Source organism: Oncorhynchus masou, chromosome 30, assembly GCF_036934945.1.
Source record: "Oncorhynchus masou masou isolate Uvic2021 chromosome 30, UVic_Omas_1.1, whole genome shotgun sequence".
NCBI classification, from domain to species: domain Eukaryota; kingdom Metazoa; phylum Chordata; class Actinopteri; order Salmoniformes; family Salmonidae; genus Oncorhynchus; species Oncorhynchus masou.
The window spans coordinates 20102516-20124771 of NC_088241.1; the positions used below are offsets into that span (position 1 = coordinate 20102516).

General features: G+C 42.7%; 2 protein-coding genes across 2 annotated transcripts; both read right to left on the reverse strand.

Moving 5' to 3' along the window:
• Window positions 1–7: 7 nt before the first annotated feature.
• LOC135522291 (deoxyribonuclease-2-alpha-like) lies at window positions 8–11421 on the reverse strand. Its single transcript, XM_064948402.1, has 7 exons — window positions 11215–11421; window positions 10722–10819; window positions 10375–10543; window positions 4096–4195; window positions 3744–3908; window positions 1085–1309; window positions 8–926 (listed from the first exon to the last, which is right to left on the reverse strand). Exons 2-7 carry the CDS (start codon window positions 10817–10819, stop codon window positions 508–510), a joined length of 1176 nt encoding a protein of 391 aa, XP_064804474.1. The 5' UTR covers window positions 11215–11421; the 3' UTR covers window positions 8–507.
• A 4740-nt stretch (window positions 11422–16161) lies between these two features.
• LOC135522292 (uncharacterized) lies at window positions 16162–19492 on the reverse strand. Its single transcript, XM_064948403.1, has 5 exons — window positions 19293–19492; window positions 18421–18952; window positions 17945–18104; window positions 17391–17617; window positions 16162–16784 (listed from the first exon to the last, which is right to left on the reverse strand). Exons 2-5 carry the CDS (start codon window positions 18928–18930, stop codon window positions 16644–16646), a joined length of 1038 nt encoding a protein of 345 aa, XP_064804475.1. The 5' UTR covers window positions 18931–18952; window positions 19293–19492; the 3' UTR covers window positions 16162–16643.
• Window positions 19493–22256: the final 2764 nt, after the last annotated feature.

Genomic DNA, 22256 nt, shown 5'->3' on the forward strand with positions numbered 1-22256 from the left:
CACAAAATATTTGTGCACCCCGCAACAGTACTTTCTTTATTGGGACAGAAGACAGTATATTTGCCTGTTTCAAGCTAAGAGCTGAAAACGCCACCAAACATTTGACTAAAAAGTAAAAGAGAAATAAAGAAAAAACATTATACATACTTTAACGATCATTAAAAAAAATCATTTGTACATAAAAAAAAGGTTGAAAACAGACGCATATAAAATGTACCTGAGATCACAATCAACATTTCCTACAGTCATTAGCAACTTATAGAACTACACAGAATGTAGCAAAGTGCTCATTGTTGAATTATTACAGGAGTGCCACTTCCCTTTCAATTATGTTTCAATTCATGGCAATTTATGAAACCCTCCAAAACTGCCATAAAAAAAGTGAATTAGATGCTGGTACCTTATTAATCAACATTCTATGGGGTACCTTGTTCATGGAGCTCAATAATACTAATACACCTAGCTGCTCAGTGAACTGTGTGCATACTAGTAACTTTACACTGATGCTTACTGCTTCATATCTCCCTGGTAGTGCCTTGCATTCTCTACGTCCACATCACACCCGCTAGTCCCTCCCCCGCACATCTCACACTCCAGCGCCGCTGTCCGATAGGCCTTCCACACCGTGGCGTCCTGCAGGCACACTGTCCCGCCCCCTCTCTTCTCCTCAGCCTCGTTCCGGTTGATGTCGCCCACACACACCCAGCCAGCAGCTCCATCCACCCCACCTCCAGTGGTACTCACGGCCCACTTGGAGTGGTCGTTGGAGGCCTTGAAGGTGATCCTCCCGCCTGGGGAGATAAGCTGGATGTCCAGGACCTTCCAGCCCAGGGAGCAGTCAGAAGGTAGGATGCCAGTGGAGCGGATCCAGAACTGGACTAGGAGGTCTGACTGGAGGGAGGGAGCCACCCAGGAGTGGTACAGATCTAATGGGAGTCAGGAGGAGAAATGGGGATATTGTTGTTAAATGTTGGGTCATTCACAACTACAAAACGGCAATGACATGAATGGTCTTTCTAACCATGAAACAACACTTCAACAGTTTAAAAAAATACAAACAAATAGTTTCTAAATTGTTCCTTACCATTATTGAATGATCTCCCTTTGGCAAAGCTGATGAACTCGGTTCCACCCAATGAGGTGAGAGACACGCTGCGATTGGATGCTGGTTGGGTGTGCGGTAAGTTGCTATAGGCCATCTGCCCTTGGCTATTGTTACAGACGTCAGCCAGTGCGGGCACCAGAGAGGCCAAGGAAGCAGGGACACCACAGTCATACACATTGGGCTGGTTGATCTGCAACTGCTCTCCTGCAATGTAAAACATAATACATGTCAATTCAAACATTTTAATCAATGAATTGTGTAAAAAGTAAAGCAAATCATTATGAATTGACTCATCAATCTGTCTGTCTGTCTGTCTGTCTGTCTGTCTGTCTGTCTGTCTGTCTGTCTGTCTGTCTGTCTGTCTGTCTGTCTGTCTGTCTGTCTGTTTCAATATACACACAAGTGTAAAGTAATGAATAAGTATATGTACTTAAAAATATATATGGATGAGCGACGGCCGATCGGCATAGGCAAGATGCAGTAGATGGTATAGAGTACAGTATATACATATCAGATGAGTCGTGTAGGGTATGCAAACATTATATAAAGTGGCATACTTTAAAGTGACAAGTGATACATTTATTACATCCCATTTTTAATTATTAAGTGTCTAGATTGAGTCAGTGTGTTGGCAGCAGCCACTCAATGTTAGTGATGGCTGTTTAACAGTCGGATGGCCTTGAGATAGAAGCTGTTTTTCAGTCTCTCGGTCCCAGCTTTGATGCACCTGTACTGACCTTGCCTTCTGGATGATAGCGTGGTGAACAGGCAGTGGCTCGGGTGGTTGTTGTCCTTGATGATCTTTTCGGCCTTCTTGTGACATCGGGTGGTGTAGGTGTCCTGGAGAGCAGGTAGTTTGCCCCCGATGATGTGTTGTGCAGACCTCACTACCTCTGGAGAGCCTTACGGTTGTGAGCGGAGCAGTTGCCGTACCAGGTGGTGATATAGCCCAACAGGATGCTCTCGATTGAGTTTTCTTGGTGACAAGCCGAATTTCTTCAGCCTCCTGAGGTTGAAGAGGCACTTGTGCACCTTCTTCACCACGCTGTTTGTGTGGGTGGACCATTTCAGTTTGTCCGTAATGTGTACGCCGAGGAACTTAAAACATTCCACCTTCTCCACTACTGTCCCGTCGATTTGGATAGGGGGGGGGGCTCCCTCTGCTGTTTCCTGAAGTCCACGATCATCTCCTTTGTTTTGTTGACGTTGAGTGTGAGGTTATTTTCCTGACACCACACTCTGAGGGGCCCTCACCTCCTCCCTGTAGGCCATCTCGTCGTTGTTGGTAATCAAGCCTACCACTGTAGTGTCGTCTGCAAACTTGATGATTGAGTTGGAGGCGTGCATGGCCACGCAGTCATGGGTGAACAGGGAGTACAGGAGAGAGCTGAGAACGCACTCTTGTGGGTCCCCAGTGTTGAGGATCAGCGGGTGGAGATGTTTCCTACCCTCACCACCTGGGGGCGGCCCGTCAGGAAGTCCAGGACCCAGATGCACAGGGCGGGGTCGTGACCCAGGGTCTCAAGCTTGATGACTAGTTTGGAGGGAACTATGGTGTTAAATGCTGAGCTCTAGTCGCTAAACAGCATTCTTACATAGGTATTCCTCTTGTCCAGATGGGTTAGGGCAGTGTGATTGTGATTGCGTCGTCCGTGGACCTATTGGGGCGGTAAGCAAATTGGAGTGGGTCTAGGGTGTCAGGTAGGGTGGAGGTGATATGATCCTTGACTAGTCTCTCAAAGCACTTCATGATGACGGAGGTGAGTGCAATGGGGCGATAGTCATTTAGCTCAATTACCTTAGCTTTCTTGGGAACTGGAACGATGGTGGCCCACTTGAAGCATGTGGGAACAGCAGACTGGGATAAGGATTGATTGAATATGTCCGTAAACACACCAGCCAGCTGGTTTGTGCATGCTCTGAGGATGCGGCTAGGGATGCCGGCAGCCTTGCGAGGTTTAACACGTTTAAATGCTTTACTCACTTTGGCTGCGGTGAAGGAGAGCCCGCAGGTTTTGGTAGCGGATAGTGTCGTTGGCACTGTATTGTCCTCAAAGCGAGCAAAGAAGTTTTTTAGTTTGTCTGGGAGCAGGACATCCTGGTCCGCGACGGGGATGGTTTACCTTTTGTAGTCCATGATTGACTGTAGACCCTGCCACATACCTCTAGTGTCTGAGCCGTTGAATTGCAACTCTACTTTGTCTCTATACTGACGCTTAGCTTGTTTGATTGCCATGCGGAGGGAATAGCTACACTGTTTGTATTCGGTCATGTTTCTGGTCGCCTTGCCCTGATTTAAAGCAGTGGTACGCGCTTTCAGTTTTGCACGAATGCTGCCACCAATCCACGGTGTCTGGTTGGTTGTAGTGGGTACAACATCACCGATGCACTTGCTAATAAACTCGCTCACCAAATCAGCGTATTCATCAACGTTTTTATCCGACGCTATGGGGAACATATCCCAGTCGGATCGGGTTGTACGCACAGAGAGTCTGCCTCAGCATGAAACAGTTGCATGAAATAGAAACAATTCACAGTTTCATGCATTATAACAGGGTGGATAATCCAAGATCCTTTTTCAGAATTCTATGGTAAACCTATAGTATTCCAAATGACTTTTACAGGATTACAGTCTTACCAATGGCCTGAAAGCGTTCCAGTGGGTAGGTCACACAGATGAAGTTCTGTCCGTTCTGTACACCACTACCTGGGTAGGAATATTGCCCGCTTTCCTTTACAGGGGGGAAATGAGGGGTGCTGTGGACCAACCAGTAGCCCTGTGTCTTGTCCAATAAGACAACACCTGAGATGGAGAGAGGGAGATACCAGTCACTCATTGAAAACGGAGTCATTTCACAACAGTACTTTCTTGTCTGACAAAAACATTAACATACTACAAATGGAGTAGCTGGCCAGATGCCTGGGTGCTGAGATTAACATTATAATGTGATGCCTATACAGTATACAGCTGAGGTTTATATTGTCCTGACCTTTAGTGTGGCCACCTCGGCTACTAAGGAAACCAAATCCTCTTTCTCCCTCCTCGGGTGGTCTCTGGTCATTGTACAGGATGTATGCAATGTCTTCATTCTGCAAGGGAAAGTAGACACACTCATCATCAGAAGATATACAGTGCCTTGCGAAAGTATTCGGCCCCCTTGAATTTTGCGACCTTTTGCCACATTTCAGGCTTCAAACAAAGATATAAAACTGTATTTTTTGTGAAGAATCAACAACAAGTGGGACACAATCATGAAGTGGAACGACATTTATTGGATATTTCAAACATTTTTAACAAATCAAAAACTGAACAATTGGGCCTGCAAAATTATTCAGCCCCTTTACTTTCAGTGCAGCAAACTCTCTCCAGAAGTTCAGTGAGGATCTCTGAATGATCCAATGTTGACCTAAATGACTAATGATGATAAATACAATCCACCTGTGTGTAATCAAGTCTCCGTATAAATGCACCTGCACTGTGATAGTCTCAGAGGTCCGTTAAAAGCGCAGAGAGCATCATGAAGAACAAGGAACACACCAGGCAGGTCCTAGATACTGTTGTGAAGAAGTTTAAAGCTGGATTTGGATACAAAAAGATTTCCCAAGCTTTAAACATCCCAAGGAGCACTGTGCAAGCGATAATATTGAAATGGAAGGAGTATCAGACCACTGCAAATCTACCAAGACCTGGCCGTCCCTCTAAACTTTCAGCTCATACAAGGAGAAGACTGATCAGAGATGCAACCAAGAGGCCCATGATCACTCTGGATGAACTGCAGAGATCTACAGCTGAGGTGGGAGACTCTGTCCATAGGACAACAATCAGTCGTATATTGCACAAATCTGGCCTTTATGGAAGAGTGGCAAGAAGAAAGCCATTTCTTAAAGATATCCATAAAAAGTGTTGTTTAAAGTTTGCCACAAGCCACCTGGGAGACACACCAAACATGTGGAAGAAGGTGCTCTGGTCAGATGAAACCAAAATTGAACTTTTTGGCAACAATGCAAAACGTTATGTTTGGCGTAAAAGCAACACAGCTCATCACCCTGAACACACCCTATCCCCACTGTCAAACATGGTGGTGGCAGCATCATGGTTTGGGCCTGCTTTTCTTCAGCAGGGACAGGGACGATGGTTAAAATTGATGGGAAGATGGATGGAGCCAAATACAGGACCATTCTGGAAGAAAACGTGATGGAGTCTGCAAAAGACCTGAGACTGGGACGGAGATTTGTCTTCCAACAAGACAATGATCCAAAACATAAAGCAAAATCTACAATGGAATGGTTCAAAAATAAACATATCCAGGTGTTAGAATGGCCAAGTCAAAGTCCAGACCTGAATCCAATCGAGAATCTGTGGAAAGAACTGTAAACTGCTGTTCACAAATGCTCTCCATCCAACCTCACTGAGCTCGAGCTGTTTTGCAAGGAGGAATGGGAAAAATGTCAGTCTCTCGATGTGCAAAACTGATAGAGACATACCCCAAGTGACTTACAACTGTAATCGCAGCAAAAGGTGGCGCTACAAAGTATTAACTTAAGGGGGCTGAATAATTTTGCACGCCCAATTTTTCAGTTTTTGATTTGTTAAAAAAGTTTGAAATATCCAATAAATGTCATTCCACTTCATGATTGTGTCCCACTTGTGTTGATTCTTCACAAAAAAATACAGTTTTATATCTTTATGTTTGAAGCCTGAAATGTGGCAAAAGGTCGCAAAGTTCAAGGGGGCCAAATACTTTCGCAAAGCACTGTACACTTCCATGCATATTGTAAACTCTAAACTCAGAAACAAGGGTTATAGTGTCACTAGTGTTAGTTCTTTGATAACGTCATGTGCTGTATTTATTTATCATGGCTGTCTGGGTGAAAGAAAACTCCAATTGCTCCTTAGTGAAAATTAGACAGTGAAACAAGCAACCCACAAAAAGTTATAGTTCCACATTTCAATTTTCTGTGTCATTCTGTCTCATTCCACTGTGACCAAAAACATTCTGAGCCGCCAGCTACCAAAAATAGCTGCTAAATAAATACTGCTATGTGTTACTTCAAATGAAACTGTTAAGGCTGTGTATTTACCACCACAGACAGATGCTGGCACTAAGACCGCACTCATTCAGCTGTATAAGGAAATAAGCAAACAGGAAACCACTCACCCAGAGGCGGCGCTCCTAGTGGCCGGAGACTTTAATGCAGGGAAACTTAAATCAGTTCTACCAAATTTCTATCAACATGTTAAATGTGCAACCAGAGGGAAATTTTTTTAGGTCACCTGTACTCCACACACAGAGACACGTACAAACTCTCCCTCGCCCTCTATTTGGTAAATCCGACCACAACTCTATCCTCCTGATTCCTGCTTCCAAGCAAAAATTAAAGCAGGAAGCACCAGTGACTCGGTCTATAAAAAAGTGGTTGGTCAGATGAAGCAGATGCTAAGCTACAGGACTGTTTTGCTAGCACAGACTGGAACATGTTCCGAGCTAAATCACTTCTATGCTCGCTTCGAGGGCAAGCAACACTGAGGCATGCATGAGAGCATCAACTGTTCCAGACGACTGTGTGAACACGCTCTCCATAGCCGGCGTGAGTAAGACCTTTAAACAGGTCAACATATACAAGGCTGCGGGGGCCAGATGGATTACCAGGACGTGTGCTCCTGGCATATGCTGACCAACTGGCAGGTGTCTTCACTGACATTTTCAACATGTCCCTGATTGAGTCTGTAATAGCAACTTGTTTCAAGCAGACCACCATAGTCCCTGTGCCCAAGAACACAAAGGCAACCTGCCTAAATGACTACAGACCCATAGCACTCACGTCCGTAGCCATGAAGTGCTTTGAAAGGTTGGTCATGGCTCACATCAACACCATTATCCCAGAAACCCTAGAACCACTCCAATTTGCATACCGCCTAAACAGATCCACAGATGATGCAATCTCTATTGCACTCCACACTGCCCTTTCTCACCTGGACAAAAGGAACACTTATGTGAGGATGCTATTCATTGACTACAGCTCAGCGTTCAACACCATAGTACCCTCAAAGCTCATCACTAAGCTAAGGATCCTGGGACTAAACACCTCCCTCTGCAACTGGATCCTGGACTTCCTGATGGGCCGCCCCCAGGTGGTGAGGGTAGGTAGCAACACATCTGCCACGCTGATCCTCAACACTGGAGCTCCACAGGTGTTCGTGCTCAGTCCCCTCCTGTACTCCCCGTTCACCCACGACTGCATGGCCAGGCACAACTCCAACAACATCATTAAGTTTGCAGACAACACAACAGTGGTAGGCCTGATCACAGACAACGAGGAGACAGCCTATAAGGAGGAGGTCAGAGACCTGGCCGTGTGGTGCCAGAATAACAACCTATCCCTCAACGTAGCCAAGACTAAGGAGATGATTGTGGACTACAGGAAAAGGAGGACCGAGCACGCCCCCATTCTCATTGACAGGGCTGTAGTGGAGCAGGTTGACAGCTTCAAGTTCCTCGGTGTCCACATCAACAACAAACTAGAATGGTCCAAGCACACCAAGACAGTCGTGAAGAGGGCACGACAAAGCCTATTCTCCCACAAGAAACGAAAAAGATTTGGCATGGGTCCTGAGATCCTCAAAAGGTTCTACAGCTGCAACATCGAGAGCATCCTGACTGGTTGTGTCATTGCCTGGTACGGCAAATGCTCGGCCTCTGACCGCAAGGCACTACAGAGGGTAGTGCGTACGGCCCAGTACATCACTGGGGTAAAGCTGCCTGCCATCCAGGACCTCTACACCAGGCAGTCAGAAAAAGGCCTGAAAAATTGTCAAAGACCCCAGCCACCCCAGTCATAGACTGTTCTCTCTACTACCGCATGGCAAGCGGTACCGAAGTTCAAAGTCTAGGACAAAAAGGCTTCTCAGTTTTTACCCCTAAGCCATAAGACCCCTGAACAGGTCGTCAAATGTCTATTTGCATTGTGTGCCCCCTTCAACCCCTCTTTTTACGTTGCTGCTACTCTGTTTATCATATATGCATAGTCACTTTAACTATACATTCATGCACATACTACCTCAATTGGGCCGATCAACCAGTGCTCCCGCACATTGGCTAACCGGGCTATCTGCATTGTGTCCCGCCACCCACCAACCCCTCTTTTACGCTACTGCTACTCTCTGTTCATCATATATGCATCGTTACTTTAACAATATCTGCATGTACATACTACCTCAATCAGCCTGCCTAACTGACTGTCTGTATGTAGCCTCGCTACTCTATATAGCCTGCCTTTTACTGTTGTTTTATTTCATTACTTACCTATTGTTCACCTAACACCTTTTTTGCACTATTGGTTAGAGCCTGTAAGTAAGCATTTCACGTGACAAATAAACTTTCATTTGAAAACACTCAAAAACTATCTTTTGGTATTTTTTTCATTAGTCCACTGTTGATACAGTCCCAAAATGTTTGTCATTAGTCCACTGTTGATACAGTCCCAAAATGGTTTGTCAGTAGTCCACTGTTGATACAGTCCCTAAATGTTTGTCAGTAGTCCACTGTTGATACAGTCCCTAAATGTTTGTCATTAGTCCACTGTTGATACAGTCCCAAAATGGTTTGTCAGTAGTCCACTGTTGATACAGTCCCTAAATGTTTGTCAGTAGTCCACTGTTGATACAGTCCCTAAATGTTTGTCAGTAGTCCACTGTTGATACAGTCCCTAAATGTTTGTCATTAGTCCACTGTTGATACAGTCCCAAAATGTTTGTCAGTAGTCCACTGTTGATACAGTCCCAAAATGGTTTGTCAGTAGTCCACTGTTGATACAGTCCCTAAATGTTTGTCAGTAGTCCACTGTTGATACAGTCCCTAAATGTTTTTCATTAGTCCACTGTTGATACAGTCCCTAAATGTTTGTCAGTAGTCCACTGTTGATACAGTCCCTAAATGTTTGTCATTAGTCCACTGTTGATACAGTCCCAAAATGTTTGTCAGTAGTCCACTGTTGATACAGTCCCAAAATGTTTGTCAGTAGTCCACTGTTGATACAGTCCCAAAATGTTTGTCAGTAGTCCACTGTTGATACAGTCCCAAAATGGTTTGTCAGTAGTCCACTGTTGATACAGTCCCTAAATGTTTGTCAGTAGTCCACTGTTGATACAGTCCCTAAATGTTTGTCATTAGTCCACTGTTGATACAGTCACTAAATGTTTGTCAGTAGTCCACTGTTGATACAGTCCCTAAATGTTTGTCATTAGTCCACTGTTGATACAGTCCCAAAATGTTTGTCAGTAGTCCACTGTTGATACAGTCCCAAAATGTTTGTCAGTAGTCCACTGTTGATACAGTCCCTAAATGTTTGTCATTAGTCCACTGTTGATACAGTCCCAAAATGTTTGTCAGTAGTCCACTGTTGATACAGTCCCTAAATGTTTTTCATTAGTCCACTGTTGATACAGTCCCAAAATGTTTGTCAGTAGTCCACTGTTGATACAGTCCCAAAATGTTTTTCATTAGTCCACTGTTGATACAGTCCCAAAATGTTTGTCAGTAGTCCACTGTTGATACAGTCCCTAAATATTTGTCAGTAGTCCACTGTTGATACAGTCCCAAAATGTTTTTCATTAGTCCACTGTTGATACAGTCCCAAAATGTTTGTCAGTAGTCCACTGTTGATACAGTCCCTAAATGTTTTTCATTAGTCCACTGTTGATACAGTCCCAAAATGTTTTTCATTAGTCCACTGTTGATACAGTCCCAAAATGTTTTTCATTAGTCCACTGTTGATACAGTCCCAAAATGTTTGTCAGTAGTCCACTGTTGATACAGTCCCTAAATGTTTGTCAGTAGTCCACTGTTGATACAGTCCCTAAATGTTTTTCATTAGTCCACTGTTGATACAGTCCCAAAATGTTTTTCATTAGTCCACTGTTGATACAGTCCCAAAATGTTTGTCAGTAGTCCACTGTTGATACAGTCCCTAAATGTTTTTCATTAGTCCACTGTTGATACAGTCCCAAAATGTTTTTCATTAGTCCACTGTTGATACAGTCCCTAAATGTTTGTCAGTAGTCCACTGTTGATACAGACCCAAAATGGATTGCATGTCAGCAGTCAAGTTTCAAGATATTGAACTTCCAAGAAACAAAGTGTCACCAGCCATATCAACATGAAAAAAACATTTTGGGCCTGTATCAACAGGTAGTTTTTGAGTGGATTTTCCCTTTAAGTTTCACAGCTCATTCAAATGTGGTTTGATATTAATAATAGATGGAACCAGACCTTCCCCTGCTCATACAGCTGGCCCACTGTCCTCCCCAGGGCTCCAGTGCTGTCATTCACCAACACTTTTCCATCCGTCCATCCCTCGCTCCCTTTGTCCATCAGTAGATAACTCTGTCCATCGTTGGGAAATTCACGATCAACATGGGGGAGTTTGTAGAGATAGAACCTGAGAGAAAGCAACAGAGAGATAGAGAGAGAAGGAGAGATAGAGTTTGATTCTCAGTACTTTGTGTTGTTCTTGCACACCTTGCTATGCACACTGTCTGTGACTAAGTAGCTAACAGACCTAAAGGAAGAAGGTCATATCAGTTCAATTTTCAGTCTGCCCAAAGCTGTTTTCTCACCAGTCAACAGCTTCCCCTTGATCATTGTAACAGGAGATAGGTGAGGTGCCTCCCTCTCCTGGTTGAAACAGGATCAGCAGGACAACAAGTGACAACATCTGAAGCGAAAGCAATGAGGTCAAAATAGTTTTAGGAACTGTGAAAAACTATTGCCAAAATGGCAACTTCAACAATTGTTGACTAAAATGGAAAAGGGTGGCTTTAGAACAAGAAGAGAACGCAGCGATGCATTACAAATTGCATCAGTAGCCGAAAGTTGGTGTTACAATTATGTTACAATGTTGTTACAATGTATCAGAAGTAAACTAACAAAAAGTATCCGATTTTTCATTGAGTTGATATCTAATTGATTTGTCAACTGCTTTAGAACAGAAACCCAACAGGCTCCAGACCTCGTAGAATAAGAAAGAGTTGAATACACCTGCTAACGTTATAGCCTATGCCAAATGTGCCCCATTGAAAATTCTAATTTCTACATCAACAATTATCCTACCTTTGAGTAGATAAGAACTTGACAAGTATGCTGATTATACAGCTTTTCCGTATCCACGTGATCTTTGATTGTGGCAAACTATTCATTTCTAAAGTCGAGATGCATCCTTGTTTTGAAGTACGATGTCACGGGGCGGGCTTACGGTCACGAGTTAATGACAATAGTTTGCTTTAGCTACCCTTCTGCTAGCTCTGTTCCAGGGCGCCTTCAACGCCTAGTGGAGGATCTCGTACTAACGCCCTGGACCAGAGGCACTCTTCTGCCCTTTACACATGGGGAATAACCGAGGTGAAGACAGCTTCAGGTTGGATATTCGCCTGTAGTTTTCCTTACGTTAACCAACAGCAGTTAGGGACCGTCAACATTGTGACAAATCAAACTTTTCATATTTCAATAGCTCTTTAACAATTACTCCTAAAACCTTCAAAACTGGTTGTAGCTAACCCGATGGCATAGACACACATTGCACACACTTTTTTCTGTTGATTTACAACTTGCACTATTTGAAATGATTTATTTACATTTTTTAAATTTCAATAGCTCATTGGTCATATGACCTAGTGACTTCAAACAACAATTCAAACAACAATTCAGAATGTCCAATGACTACCCTTCTATATTGCACACCCTTTAGTTTGTCCATTTTCATCTCACATGATTTTACATAAACTTTTCAAAATGTGGAATTTCAATCGCTCCTTGGTCATGTGACCTACTGACTTCAAACAAGGTTCAGAATGTCCACCCACGACCCTTCTATATTGCACACCCTTTAGTTTGTCCATTTTCCTACATCTTTTGTGAGTAAAATCCTTTTTCCAAAATTGATGTAGGTACATTTTTGTGAAGAGGTATGAGGGTTGTGATATGGGTCAAATCTTTTAAGGGATCAATACATTTCTATATTGCTTCCCCAGTATCTGCATGAACCATCAGGCCAAGTGTTTTTGCTTGACCCTGCTGGACAGAAAGAGAAGGAGGAATTGGACCACTCTGCATTCAAATTCAGGTCTTAGTTATTCCATTGTACTGGATCTAATACATATTAGCATTTCACATACATTCATAAGTGTAATCATTTTTTATGACATACTGTGAAAAACTCTCCTGACTGCCCTTGACCAGCACAAAAACATCCTGTGGCATACTGCATTAGCATTGAATAGCTCCCGTGATATGTCACTTTTCAGTGAAGTTAGGAACCAATATACACAGGCAGTTAGGAAAGCAAAGGCTAGCTTTTTCAAACATAAATTTGCATCCTGTAGCACAAACTCAATAAAGTTCTGGGACACTGTAAAATCCATGGAGAATAAGAGCACCTCCTCCCAGCTGCCCAATGCACTGAGACTAGGAAACACTGTCACCACCGATAAATCTACAATTATCGAGAAATTCAATAAGCATTTTTCTACGGCTGGTCTTGCTTTCCACCTGGCTACCCCTATACTGGTCAACAGCTCTGCACCCCCCACAGCAACTTGCCCAAGCCTCCCCATTTCTCAGATCCTTGACTTCGGCGATGTCATTTACAAAATAGCCACCAACTCTCTACTCAGCAAATTGGATGCAGTTTATCACAGTGCCATCCGTTTCATCAGCAAAGCCCCATATACCACCCACCACTGTGACCTGTATGCTCTCGTTGGCTGACCCTCACTTCATATTCGTCGCCAAAGCCACTGGCTCCATGTTATCTATAAGTCCTTGCGAGGTAAAGCCCCGCCTTATCTCAGCTCACTGGTCACCTCTGAGAATACGTGGACAACTACAAATACTTAGGTGTCTGGTTAGACTGTAAACTCTCCTTCCAGACCCATTTCAAACATCTCCAATCCAAAGTTAAATCTAGAATTGGCTTCCTATTTCGCAACAAAGCATCCTTCACTCATGCTGCCAAACATACCCTTGTAAAACTGATCATCCTACCAACCCTCGACTTTGGCAATGTCATTCACAAAATAGCCTCCAATACCCTACTCAACAAACTGGATGCAGTCTACCACAGTGCAATCCGTTTTGTCACCAAAGCCCCATATACAACCCACCATTGCGACCTGTACGCTCTCGTTGGCTGGCCCTCGCTTCATACTCGTCGCCAAACCCACTGGCTCCATGTCATCTACAAGACCCTGCTAGGTAAAGTCCCCACTTATCTCAGCTCGCTGGTCACCATAGCATCTCCCACCTGTAGCACACGCTCCAGCAGGTATATCTCTCTAGTCACCCCCAAAACCAATTCTTTCTTTGGCCGCCTCTCCTTCCAGTTCTCTGCTGCCAATGACTGGAACGAACTACAAAAATCTCTGAAACTGGAAACACTTATCTCCCTCACTAGCTTTAAGCACCAACTGTCAGAGCAGCTCACAGATTACTGCACCTGTACATAGCCCACCTATAATTTAGCCCCAACAACTACCTCTTTCCCTACTGTATTTTATTTATTTATTTATTTTGCTCCTTTACCCCCCATTGTTTTTATTTCTACTTTGCACATTCTTCCATTGCAAATCTACCATTCCAGTGTTTTACTTGCTATATTGTATTTACTTCGCCACCATGGCCTTTTTTTGCCTTTACCTCCCTTATCTCACCTCATTTGCTCACATCGTATATAGACTTGTTTATACTGTATTATTGACTATATGTTTGTTTTACTCCATGTGTAACTCAGTGTCGTTGTATGTGTCGAACTGCTTTGCTTTATCTTGGCCAGGTCGCAATTGTAAATGAGAACTTGTTCTCAACTTGCCTACCTGGTTAAATAAAGGTGAAAAAAAAAATACAAATAAAAAACATGGAATATTCCTCAACTGCATATATCATAAATTGCTATTGCAAATAGAAGTATTATGTTCAACAGCTGACATTTTCAGATATTATTTTTACAAACACACTTTGGTGCTTACAATTCATTCTCTATTGTCAAAGATTTGGTGGGCACTGTCATTTGTGATCTTTGTGATAGGACTTTATTTTAAGCACGCACTGATGAAACTGTTACTTAATTTTTTTTTCTTAAAGTCTATAAACAATCTACATTCATTCACTCTGTGGTAGGGTTGGATCCTATATGCTACTTTTATTATTGTCCTCTAAATGGTTCAGTGCCTATAATTTAGGCTGTGTGTGAATGGGGCATAAAGGAAATTACCTTTACTACTAAATTACTACTAGATTATAGTGATAAGGAAAACAGCATACACATTTGGCTTGTGTATTCATTTGCCTATAACTAATCAGAATCCCCTTATGTTTACACAAAAAAAGAGAATACTTCAAAATGAGAAGATCCTGCCATGGAAAAGACAACTGGGTGGACATAAAGTGGAAAGGAGGGGTATTAACTCACACCATGCAGCAGGACACCTTCAGCTGTGGGGTCTTTGTAAAGCAGGTTTGATAGTTATATTTTCAATAATGAATGGTTAGCTGTTATGTGACAATTAGGTCAAAAACTCTAATTTATGGGCATCCTGGGTGGCGGAGTGGTCTAGGGCACTGCATCGCAGTGCTAGCTGTGTCACCAGAGACTCTGGGTTCGCGACCGGGTGGTCAGTGGGGCGACGCACAATTGGCCTTGCGTCGTCTGGGTTAGGGAGGGTTTGGCCGGTAGGGATATCCTTGTCTCATCGTGCACTAGTGACTCCTGTGGCGGGCCGGGCGCAGTGCGTGCTAACCAGGTCGCCACGGTGTTTCCTCCGACACATTCGTGCGGCTGGCTTCCGGGTTGGATGCGAGCTGTGTTAAGAAGCAGTGCGGCTTGGTTGGGTTGTGTTTCGGAGGACGCATGGCTTTCGACCTTCGTCTCTCCCGAGCCCGTACGGGAGTTGTAGCGATGAGACAAGAGAGTAACTACTAACAATTGGATACCACGAAAAGGGTATCATCCCCAAAGTGATATGGAACTTTCAAAAACACATGGAGCAACTGCGAAAAGAAATGACTGAGGATATACTAAAATGTCTGGTATGTAATGACATTTCATTCAAAGTAAATGTAAATTCTTTATTTTTATGTAGTTGTGTGGGAAATCCATATGTTCAGTTCATGCATATGATTTCAGAGTTCACAAGAGTGTGCAATATAGAAGGGTAGTCAGTGTACATTCTGCACCATGTTTGAAGTCAGTAGGTCACATGACCAAGGATCTATTGAAATGTTAAATGTAGAACAATTAATGTACAATCATGTGAGATGGAAATGGACAAACTAAAGGGTGTGCAACGTGTAGGCCCACTCAGTGGACATTCTGAACCTTGTTTGGAGTCAGTAGGTCACATGACTAAGGAGCTATTGAAATTTGAATGTAAAAAAGGTTTGTACTTTGTTCACACTCCCTAACTATTTCAACGAGGAATACAAAATGCTGCTCACATTTCCACATGTTTATTAGCTTTGGAAAGCGAATTAATGTCCAAATCGTGAAAATAAGTCTTGCGCAATGTTGTGCACAATTTTTCCAACATCATGACACTTATTTGGAATCTGTGGCTCAAGTGGTTTGAAAGCTATTGAGGTTTGAAAGTGCGAATATCTGTTGAATATCCAACTTGAAACTGTCTTTACCTCGGTTACGGACCATCTATTTATTTAAATGGAAGAGCATATATGACCATAAAGCAAGCCGCAGATGTATGATACATATTTGTTGGATACATATTTTAATGAACAAGTGTGTTTTCTTGCTGTTGTCAACAATGGGATGGAGTTGATACATTTCCACTGTGCTGTGGAAAATTAATCCACGGCACTTATAGGCTAGCCTAACAGCCAAGTTGTCTAGAAAAGTTGGTTTCTGTAAACGGCACTAGTGCATTGCAACACTGTAATGTAAAGGCAGATATCTTTTGTTTGACAAATGAATAATGAATATTGAGTGGTCCAGACAAAGGCTGAGGGACTTTATCACAAGCGTTCTCGTGGAACAACTAGAAACACTCTTGATGCAAGTCTTTAACACATAGTTTATTCTCGTGAGGAGCTGTATTGGAATATAACATGGAAACACAAACACTCTCATTCATACTCATTCACTGCTGCGCTGGGCAAAACTAATTTCCTCAAATTGCAATAAACACATTTAAAGCACCCAAAAGCTTTTGGGGTTTTGAATATCACCCAAATTATTGTGCAGTCAACATACAAATCTTCCCACTCTGTAAGCTTAATATCATACAACAAACATTGGAATTAGTCTCTATAGCATTATGCAACTGAATTGACACCTCTGTTATTCACATACAATTGTTTATATGAAATTACTGATGCAGTCATCGATACAGATGGTACTGTCAGCTCAGACCGTAACAGAACAAAATGGTCATGCCTGGTCTGGCCAGGTGAATAAGAAGCAAAAGCCATTGCACTATAGGGCTACACCACATGCTCTGAGCCATTTGAGCCCATCTATCCAGCATGTGTATCTCTTAGGTTCCCAGAATCCCAGGCAGCTCAGTCCTCTGGTCCTCCATGCGTCCTCCCTGGACACTCAGCAGTAAGGAAAAGAAGTCCTCATCATCCATAGGGCCCGGGGCTGCACTGCGCTGCTCCTCCAGCCTACCCTGGGCCTGTAGTACAGAGACAGACAGAAATACCACATGGCTTGATGCCTATTTTACACTGGACCTGAGGTACGGAGACGAGACATGACACCTACATAACACCATATGACATGATATGTTGTTACACCATACAACATAATACCTAAAGCCCATGTTACAGCACATGACACACAGGTGTAGGATATTCATTTGACCAGTAACATAATCCTGCAGCAACAGCATTTGAATGTTTAGTCCATAATGTTGCATGATCAGTGGTTAGGCTATAAACTGGCCAAAATTAAGCTACATGAAAATGACAATACTGTTAATATAACTGTGTTAGTGCTGGTTTTTGTTAATTTATGTAAATCACGAAGCTCATCTGCATTTTTTGGGCTGCAGGACAATTCTCAGCAACAACAGAGTGGTCAAATGAAGATCCTTCATCTGTAATGACAATGTAGCACTGTAACATGATATCAACGTAACACCATATGACATGATGCCTACATTATATTTTGCTTATGACAAGAACAAAATAATGTTTTGGTCAAATTGACTACGGGCAGCTTGGGTGATTTAAGTAATTTAAGAACACATTCTTAATTATCATGATGGCCAGTTACTTGCCTGCGACATGAGAATCATATTGTACAAGTCCTCGTTCTGCACTGCAATTGGAGCAGACTTTTTGGGCTTTGTATCTTTTACGCTGCTCCTCTTCTTATTGGCTTTCGGCTTAGGGGGTGGGGTGTCATGTAGTTCAGCCCGCTGGTCATCAAGCCGACGGCCTTGGGAGGTAGCCAGCAAGTCAAAGAACTCGTCTTTCTGCAGCGAGGTCATTGAGGAGAAATGCACTGTTGGGAATGGAAGGGGAGTAAAGAGAGTGGAGACATGCTACATTTAGTGGCCTAGTTCAGTTGGTGTCCTAGTTAATCATTCAAGCAATATTATTTCAATATTTCACTAATGTACAGAAGACATCCTAATATCTGTCCCTGCCACAGTTATATGATAGAAGTGCTTCAATGGATGTTGGTACCGTACAGTTATTTACAGCTTTTCCCCTTCACGAGTCAGCGTGTTTATGGGGAAACAAGGGTAGCTAATTGCAACAGCTTTTATGTTTACCACAGTCACTTAGTTAGTTATGATTACAGGGAGTTTTTTTCACATTCTATCACCTCTGTGGGCTCTGTGGGCTGGAATGTAGGTGTTGGGTTCAGAATGGCACCTTCTCCTCCCTCTGAACGAGCACCGCTGGTCATTGAGTCGTCTTCCTTCTTGCAGAGTAAAAACCAGGTCATACAGAGCGTCTGGGAAGTAAGGGGTTAACCGTTGAGCCTGGGAAAGACAGGTGGCAGGTGGCAGAAAGAGTAGCCATTATCAAGTATTTCAAAATGGGTGGTATCACTACTCATTTCAAACACGCTGGCATTTCCACACCTACAAATTCTGTAACCACAAAATGAACCCCTCATTCTTCCACCACTGGGATGTTGTTTGTTCTTTTTCTATATGTGAAAGAAAAACCTTCTACATCAAAAACTAATGCTGCATCAACAATGTTTAGACTGGTATTTGGTCACTAACGGAATTATTGTAATTGTGGGCACAAGGGAAATTTCTGTATTTTTTAGTGAAAGCAAATGTTATAAACCTGTTTTTGGGCATGCTCTGGGTTCAGCGTATCTTTGGGCAACTGGTCAGATGGAAGATGTATATTTGTGCCAACTTGTAATCCTTGTGATGGTTTGTCCGTCTCCAAATCTTGTTCTGCTGTTTTGTATTTTTCTGTTATATCCACCATCACCATCCCCTCTTTCTTGCATTCCATTTTCTGTCCATCCATTACCAATTCATTCATCCCTTTAATGTGCTCAACCCCCTCCTCTGTCCCAGTCTCTCCTTTTGCTTGATTTATTTGGTTATCCTTTTTTCTTTTGTCTCCATCTCCACTTTCAGTGTTGGCTTTTCCAATCTGTCCATGTCTGGCGGTGGCATCCTCTTCCGCACTGGAGTCTTCATCGTTGCTCTTGCCTGTTATTGGCTCTGTCCCTCCCTCAACAACTCTCTCAACATCCCCCTCCTTAATAATGATTAGATCCTCCAAATGCTCCTCTTCAACTGTTTCAACTTTGACCCCTGGGTATTCCATGACAACATCCATTTACGTCTGTCTCAGTGTAAACCTGACAGAAATGAGATAAGACAAATATATCAACTGAAGTTCTGTTGTACATTATTAGGATTGTTTAACTGGTTGTAAGAAAATGTTTTAGGTAATCTAATAGAGTTTCTTAAAATGTTAACTCGCAACAACACATGTAGAAGACCTCTCGTTTGACACAGACTGAACGGCCACTGTAACTGTAAGCATAATATAGTAGAATCTCAAGTGGGGTGTTAATGAAAAACCAGGACTGGTTTCCTGCTCACTTCTTTAAGGCACTAAATTCCTATCTTGGATTGTACTTGCCCGTCTGCTAATCATTACCTTACCCACCCACACTCTCAATAAGTCTATCGTACCTGTGTTTGGCTGGAGTTCAGTTTCTGATAAACATCATCTTCTTGTGTCCACACTGATTAGGGATGGCATCACTGATTCACGACAGTTGTCTTCGTGAGAACTAATTGCTATCAGTTATGCTTCACATATCACCGTGATGAGCTCTTTCTCACTCTCTCTCTCTGCCTGCCTGTCAGCCCTCTAGTCTCTTCCTGTTCCTCTTACCCCAACCCACCCCTATTTATTTGTCCCCTATCTCTGTACGTCATGGCATTATGAGATATTACTGTAAAAAGAAGTGAAGTGGTGCGATGTTATAGCCAGTGGTGTGATGATATCAAATAGCCTTGTTTTTAAACAAAGCCAAATCTCATAATTTGAGATGAACATCAGAAAGGGGGAAATGACTATGAAGTTTTGCTCTGCTCATGTTGCATTTTCAGCCGAACAGCATACAGTCAGAAACAGCAACATGTTGAAACAGGCCCACTGTTATTCTGACAGGGGCTGTGGTTTGACATACTTCCTGTTGACTTGCAGCTAAAGGAGAAGTAGACAAAGTGTGAGAGAGAGAAAGAGAGAGAGAGAGAGAGAGAGAGAGAGAGAGAAAGGAAGAGAGAGTCAGATGTGAGATGTGAGATGTTGATTCTTTTTGGTGAAGTGAGAGAACAGCGGGGAGGGTAATTGTTAATTTGGGTATATTCAAATATGACTTGTCTGAACTATTCTGTAGTTCAAAAAGTGTTCTGCTGTTGTGTATGAAACTTGATCACTATGAATTAATTTGTCAAATGTGTCAAATCTATTAATATCATGGAGTGCATGTATTGTCTGTATTGTCCTGTGTGGTGAGAGTAGGCAACAACACATCTGCCACACTGACTCTCAAACTCTTTTGACTCATCACATACACAGCTGCTACTGCTTATTATCTATCCTCTTGCCTAGTCACTTTACCCCAACCTACAGTTGAAGTCGGAAGTGTACATACACCTTAGCCAAATATATTTAAACTCAGTTTTTCACAATTCCTGACATTTAATCCTAGTAAAAATTCCCTGTCTTAGGTCAGTTAGGATCACCAGTTTATTTTAAGAATTTGAAATGTCAGAATAATAGTAGAGAGAATTATTTATTTCAGCTTGAATTCTTTCATCACATTCCCAGTGGGTCAGAAGTTTACATACAATCAATTAGTATTTGGTAGCATTGCTTTTAAATTGTTTAACTTGGGTCAAACGTTTCAGGTAGCCTTCCACAGCCTCACACAATAAGTTGGGTGAATTTTGGCCCATTCCTCCTGACAGAGCTGGTGTAACTGAGTCAGGTTTGTAGGCCTCCTTGATCGCACATGCGTTTTCAGTTCTGCCCACAAATGTTCTATGGGATTGAGGTCAGGGCTTTGTGATGGCCACTCCAATACCTTGACTTTGTTGTCCTTAAGCCATTTTTCAACAACTTTGGAAGAATACTTGGGGTCATTGTCCACTTGGAAGACCCATTTGCGACCAAGCTTTAACTTCCTGACTGATGTCTTGAGATGTTGCTTCAATATATCCACATCATTTTCCTACCTCGTGACATCTATTTTGTGACGAGCACCAGGTCCTCCTGCAGCAAAGCACTCCACCACATGATGCTGCCACCCCTGTGCTTCACAGTTGGGATGGTGTTTTTCGGCTTGCAAGCCTTCCCCTTTTTCCTCCAAACATAACGATGGTCATTATGGCCAAGCAGTTCTATTTTTATTTCATCAGACCAGAGGACATTTCTCCAAAAAGTACGATTTTTGTCCCCATGTGCAGTTGCAAACCTTTGCTGTTGTTCTGGGATTGATTTGCACTTTTCGCACCAAAATATGTTCACCTCTTGGAGACAGAACACGTCTCCTTCCTGAGGGGTATGATGGCTGCGTGGTCCCATGGTGTTTATACTTGCGTACTGTTGTTTGTTCAGATGAACGTGGTACCTTCAAGCATTTGGAAATTGCTCCCAAGGATGAACCAGACTTGTGGAGGTCTACAATTATTTGGCTGATTTCTTTTGATTTTCCCATGATGTCAAGCAAAGAGGTAGGTTTGAAGGTAGGCCTTGAAATACATCCACAGGTACACCTCCAATTGACTCAAATTATGTCAATTTGCCTATCAGAAGCTTCTAAAGCCATGACATTTTCTGGAATTTTCCAAGCTGTTTAAATGCACAGTCAACTTAGTGTATGTAAACTTCTGACCCACTGGAATTGTGATTCAGGGAATTATAAGTGAAATAATCTGTCTGTAAACAAGTGTTGGAAAAATTCCTTGTAAATAAGAATAAAAGAGAGCCGCACACTCTCAGATGCAAAAATTTAATTTTGAAACGTTGGTAATTACATTTTTGCATTTGAGCTCCTAGAGTGTACAGTTCTCTTTTATTCTTATTTTCAAGTTTTCTACTCCGCTAGCCAGCACCTCGCCTAAATAGGTGTGCGTTTATTTTTGTTCTAGATCGTAAAAATTCCTTGTGTCATGCACAAAGTAGATGTCCTAACCGACTTGCCAAAACTACAGTTTGTTAACAAGAAATGTGTGGTGTGGTTGAAAAACTATTTTTAATGACTCCAACCTAAGAGTATTTAAACTTCCGACTTCAAACGTATATGTAAATCTACCTCAGTTACCTCCTAGTAACCCCTGCATGTCAACTCAACATGGTTCAATTCTCGGGCTGACTCTTTTCTCTGGATATATCAACGATGCCGCTCTTGCTGCGGGCGATTCCCTGATCCACCTCTACGCAGACGACACCATTCTGTATACATCTGGCCCTTCTTTGAACACTGTGTTAACAAACCTCCAAACGAGCTTCAATGCCATACAACACTCCTTCCGTGGCCTCCAACTGCTCTTAAACACTAGTAAAACTAAATGCATGCTTTTCAACCGATCGCTGCCCGCACCCGCCCGTCCGACTAGCATCACTACTCTGGGCGGCTCTGACTT

Bases quoted from the DNA above. Each gene is read 5' to 3' on its own strand.
- LOC135522292 (XM_064948403.1), bottom strand. From the start codon at position 18,930: ATGGATGTTGTCATGGAATACCCAGGGGTCAAAGTTGAAACAGTTGAA. The intron at 18,105-18,420 runs GTTTATAACATT...TGTCTTTCCCAG, and splicing joins CAGAGCATGCCCAAAAACAG to GCTCAACGGTTAACCCCTTA. The intron at 17,618-17,944 runs GTGATAGAATGT...CATTCCCAACAG, and splicing joins AGCCCACAGAGCCCACAGAG to TGCATTTCTCCTCAATGACC.
- LOC135522291 (XM_064948402.1), bottom strand. From the start codon at position 10,819: ATGTTGTCACTTGTTGTCCTGCTGATCCTGTTTCAACCAGGAGAGGGA. The intron at 3,909-4,095 runs GTCAGGACAATA...TCTCCATCTCAG, and splicing joins CCGAGGTGGCCACACTAAAG to GTGTTGTCTTATTGGACAAG. The intron at 927-1,084 runs GTAAGGAACAAT...GACTCCCATTAG, and splicing joins AGGGAGATCATTCAATAATG to ATCTGTACCACTCCTGGGTG.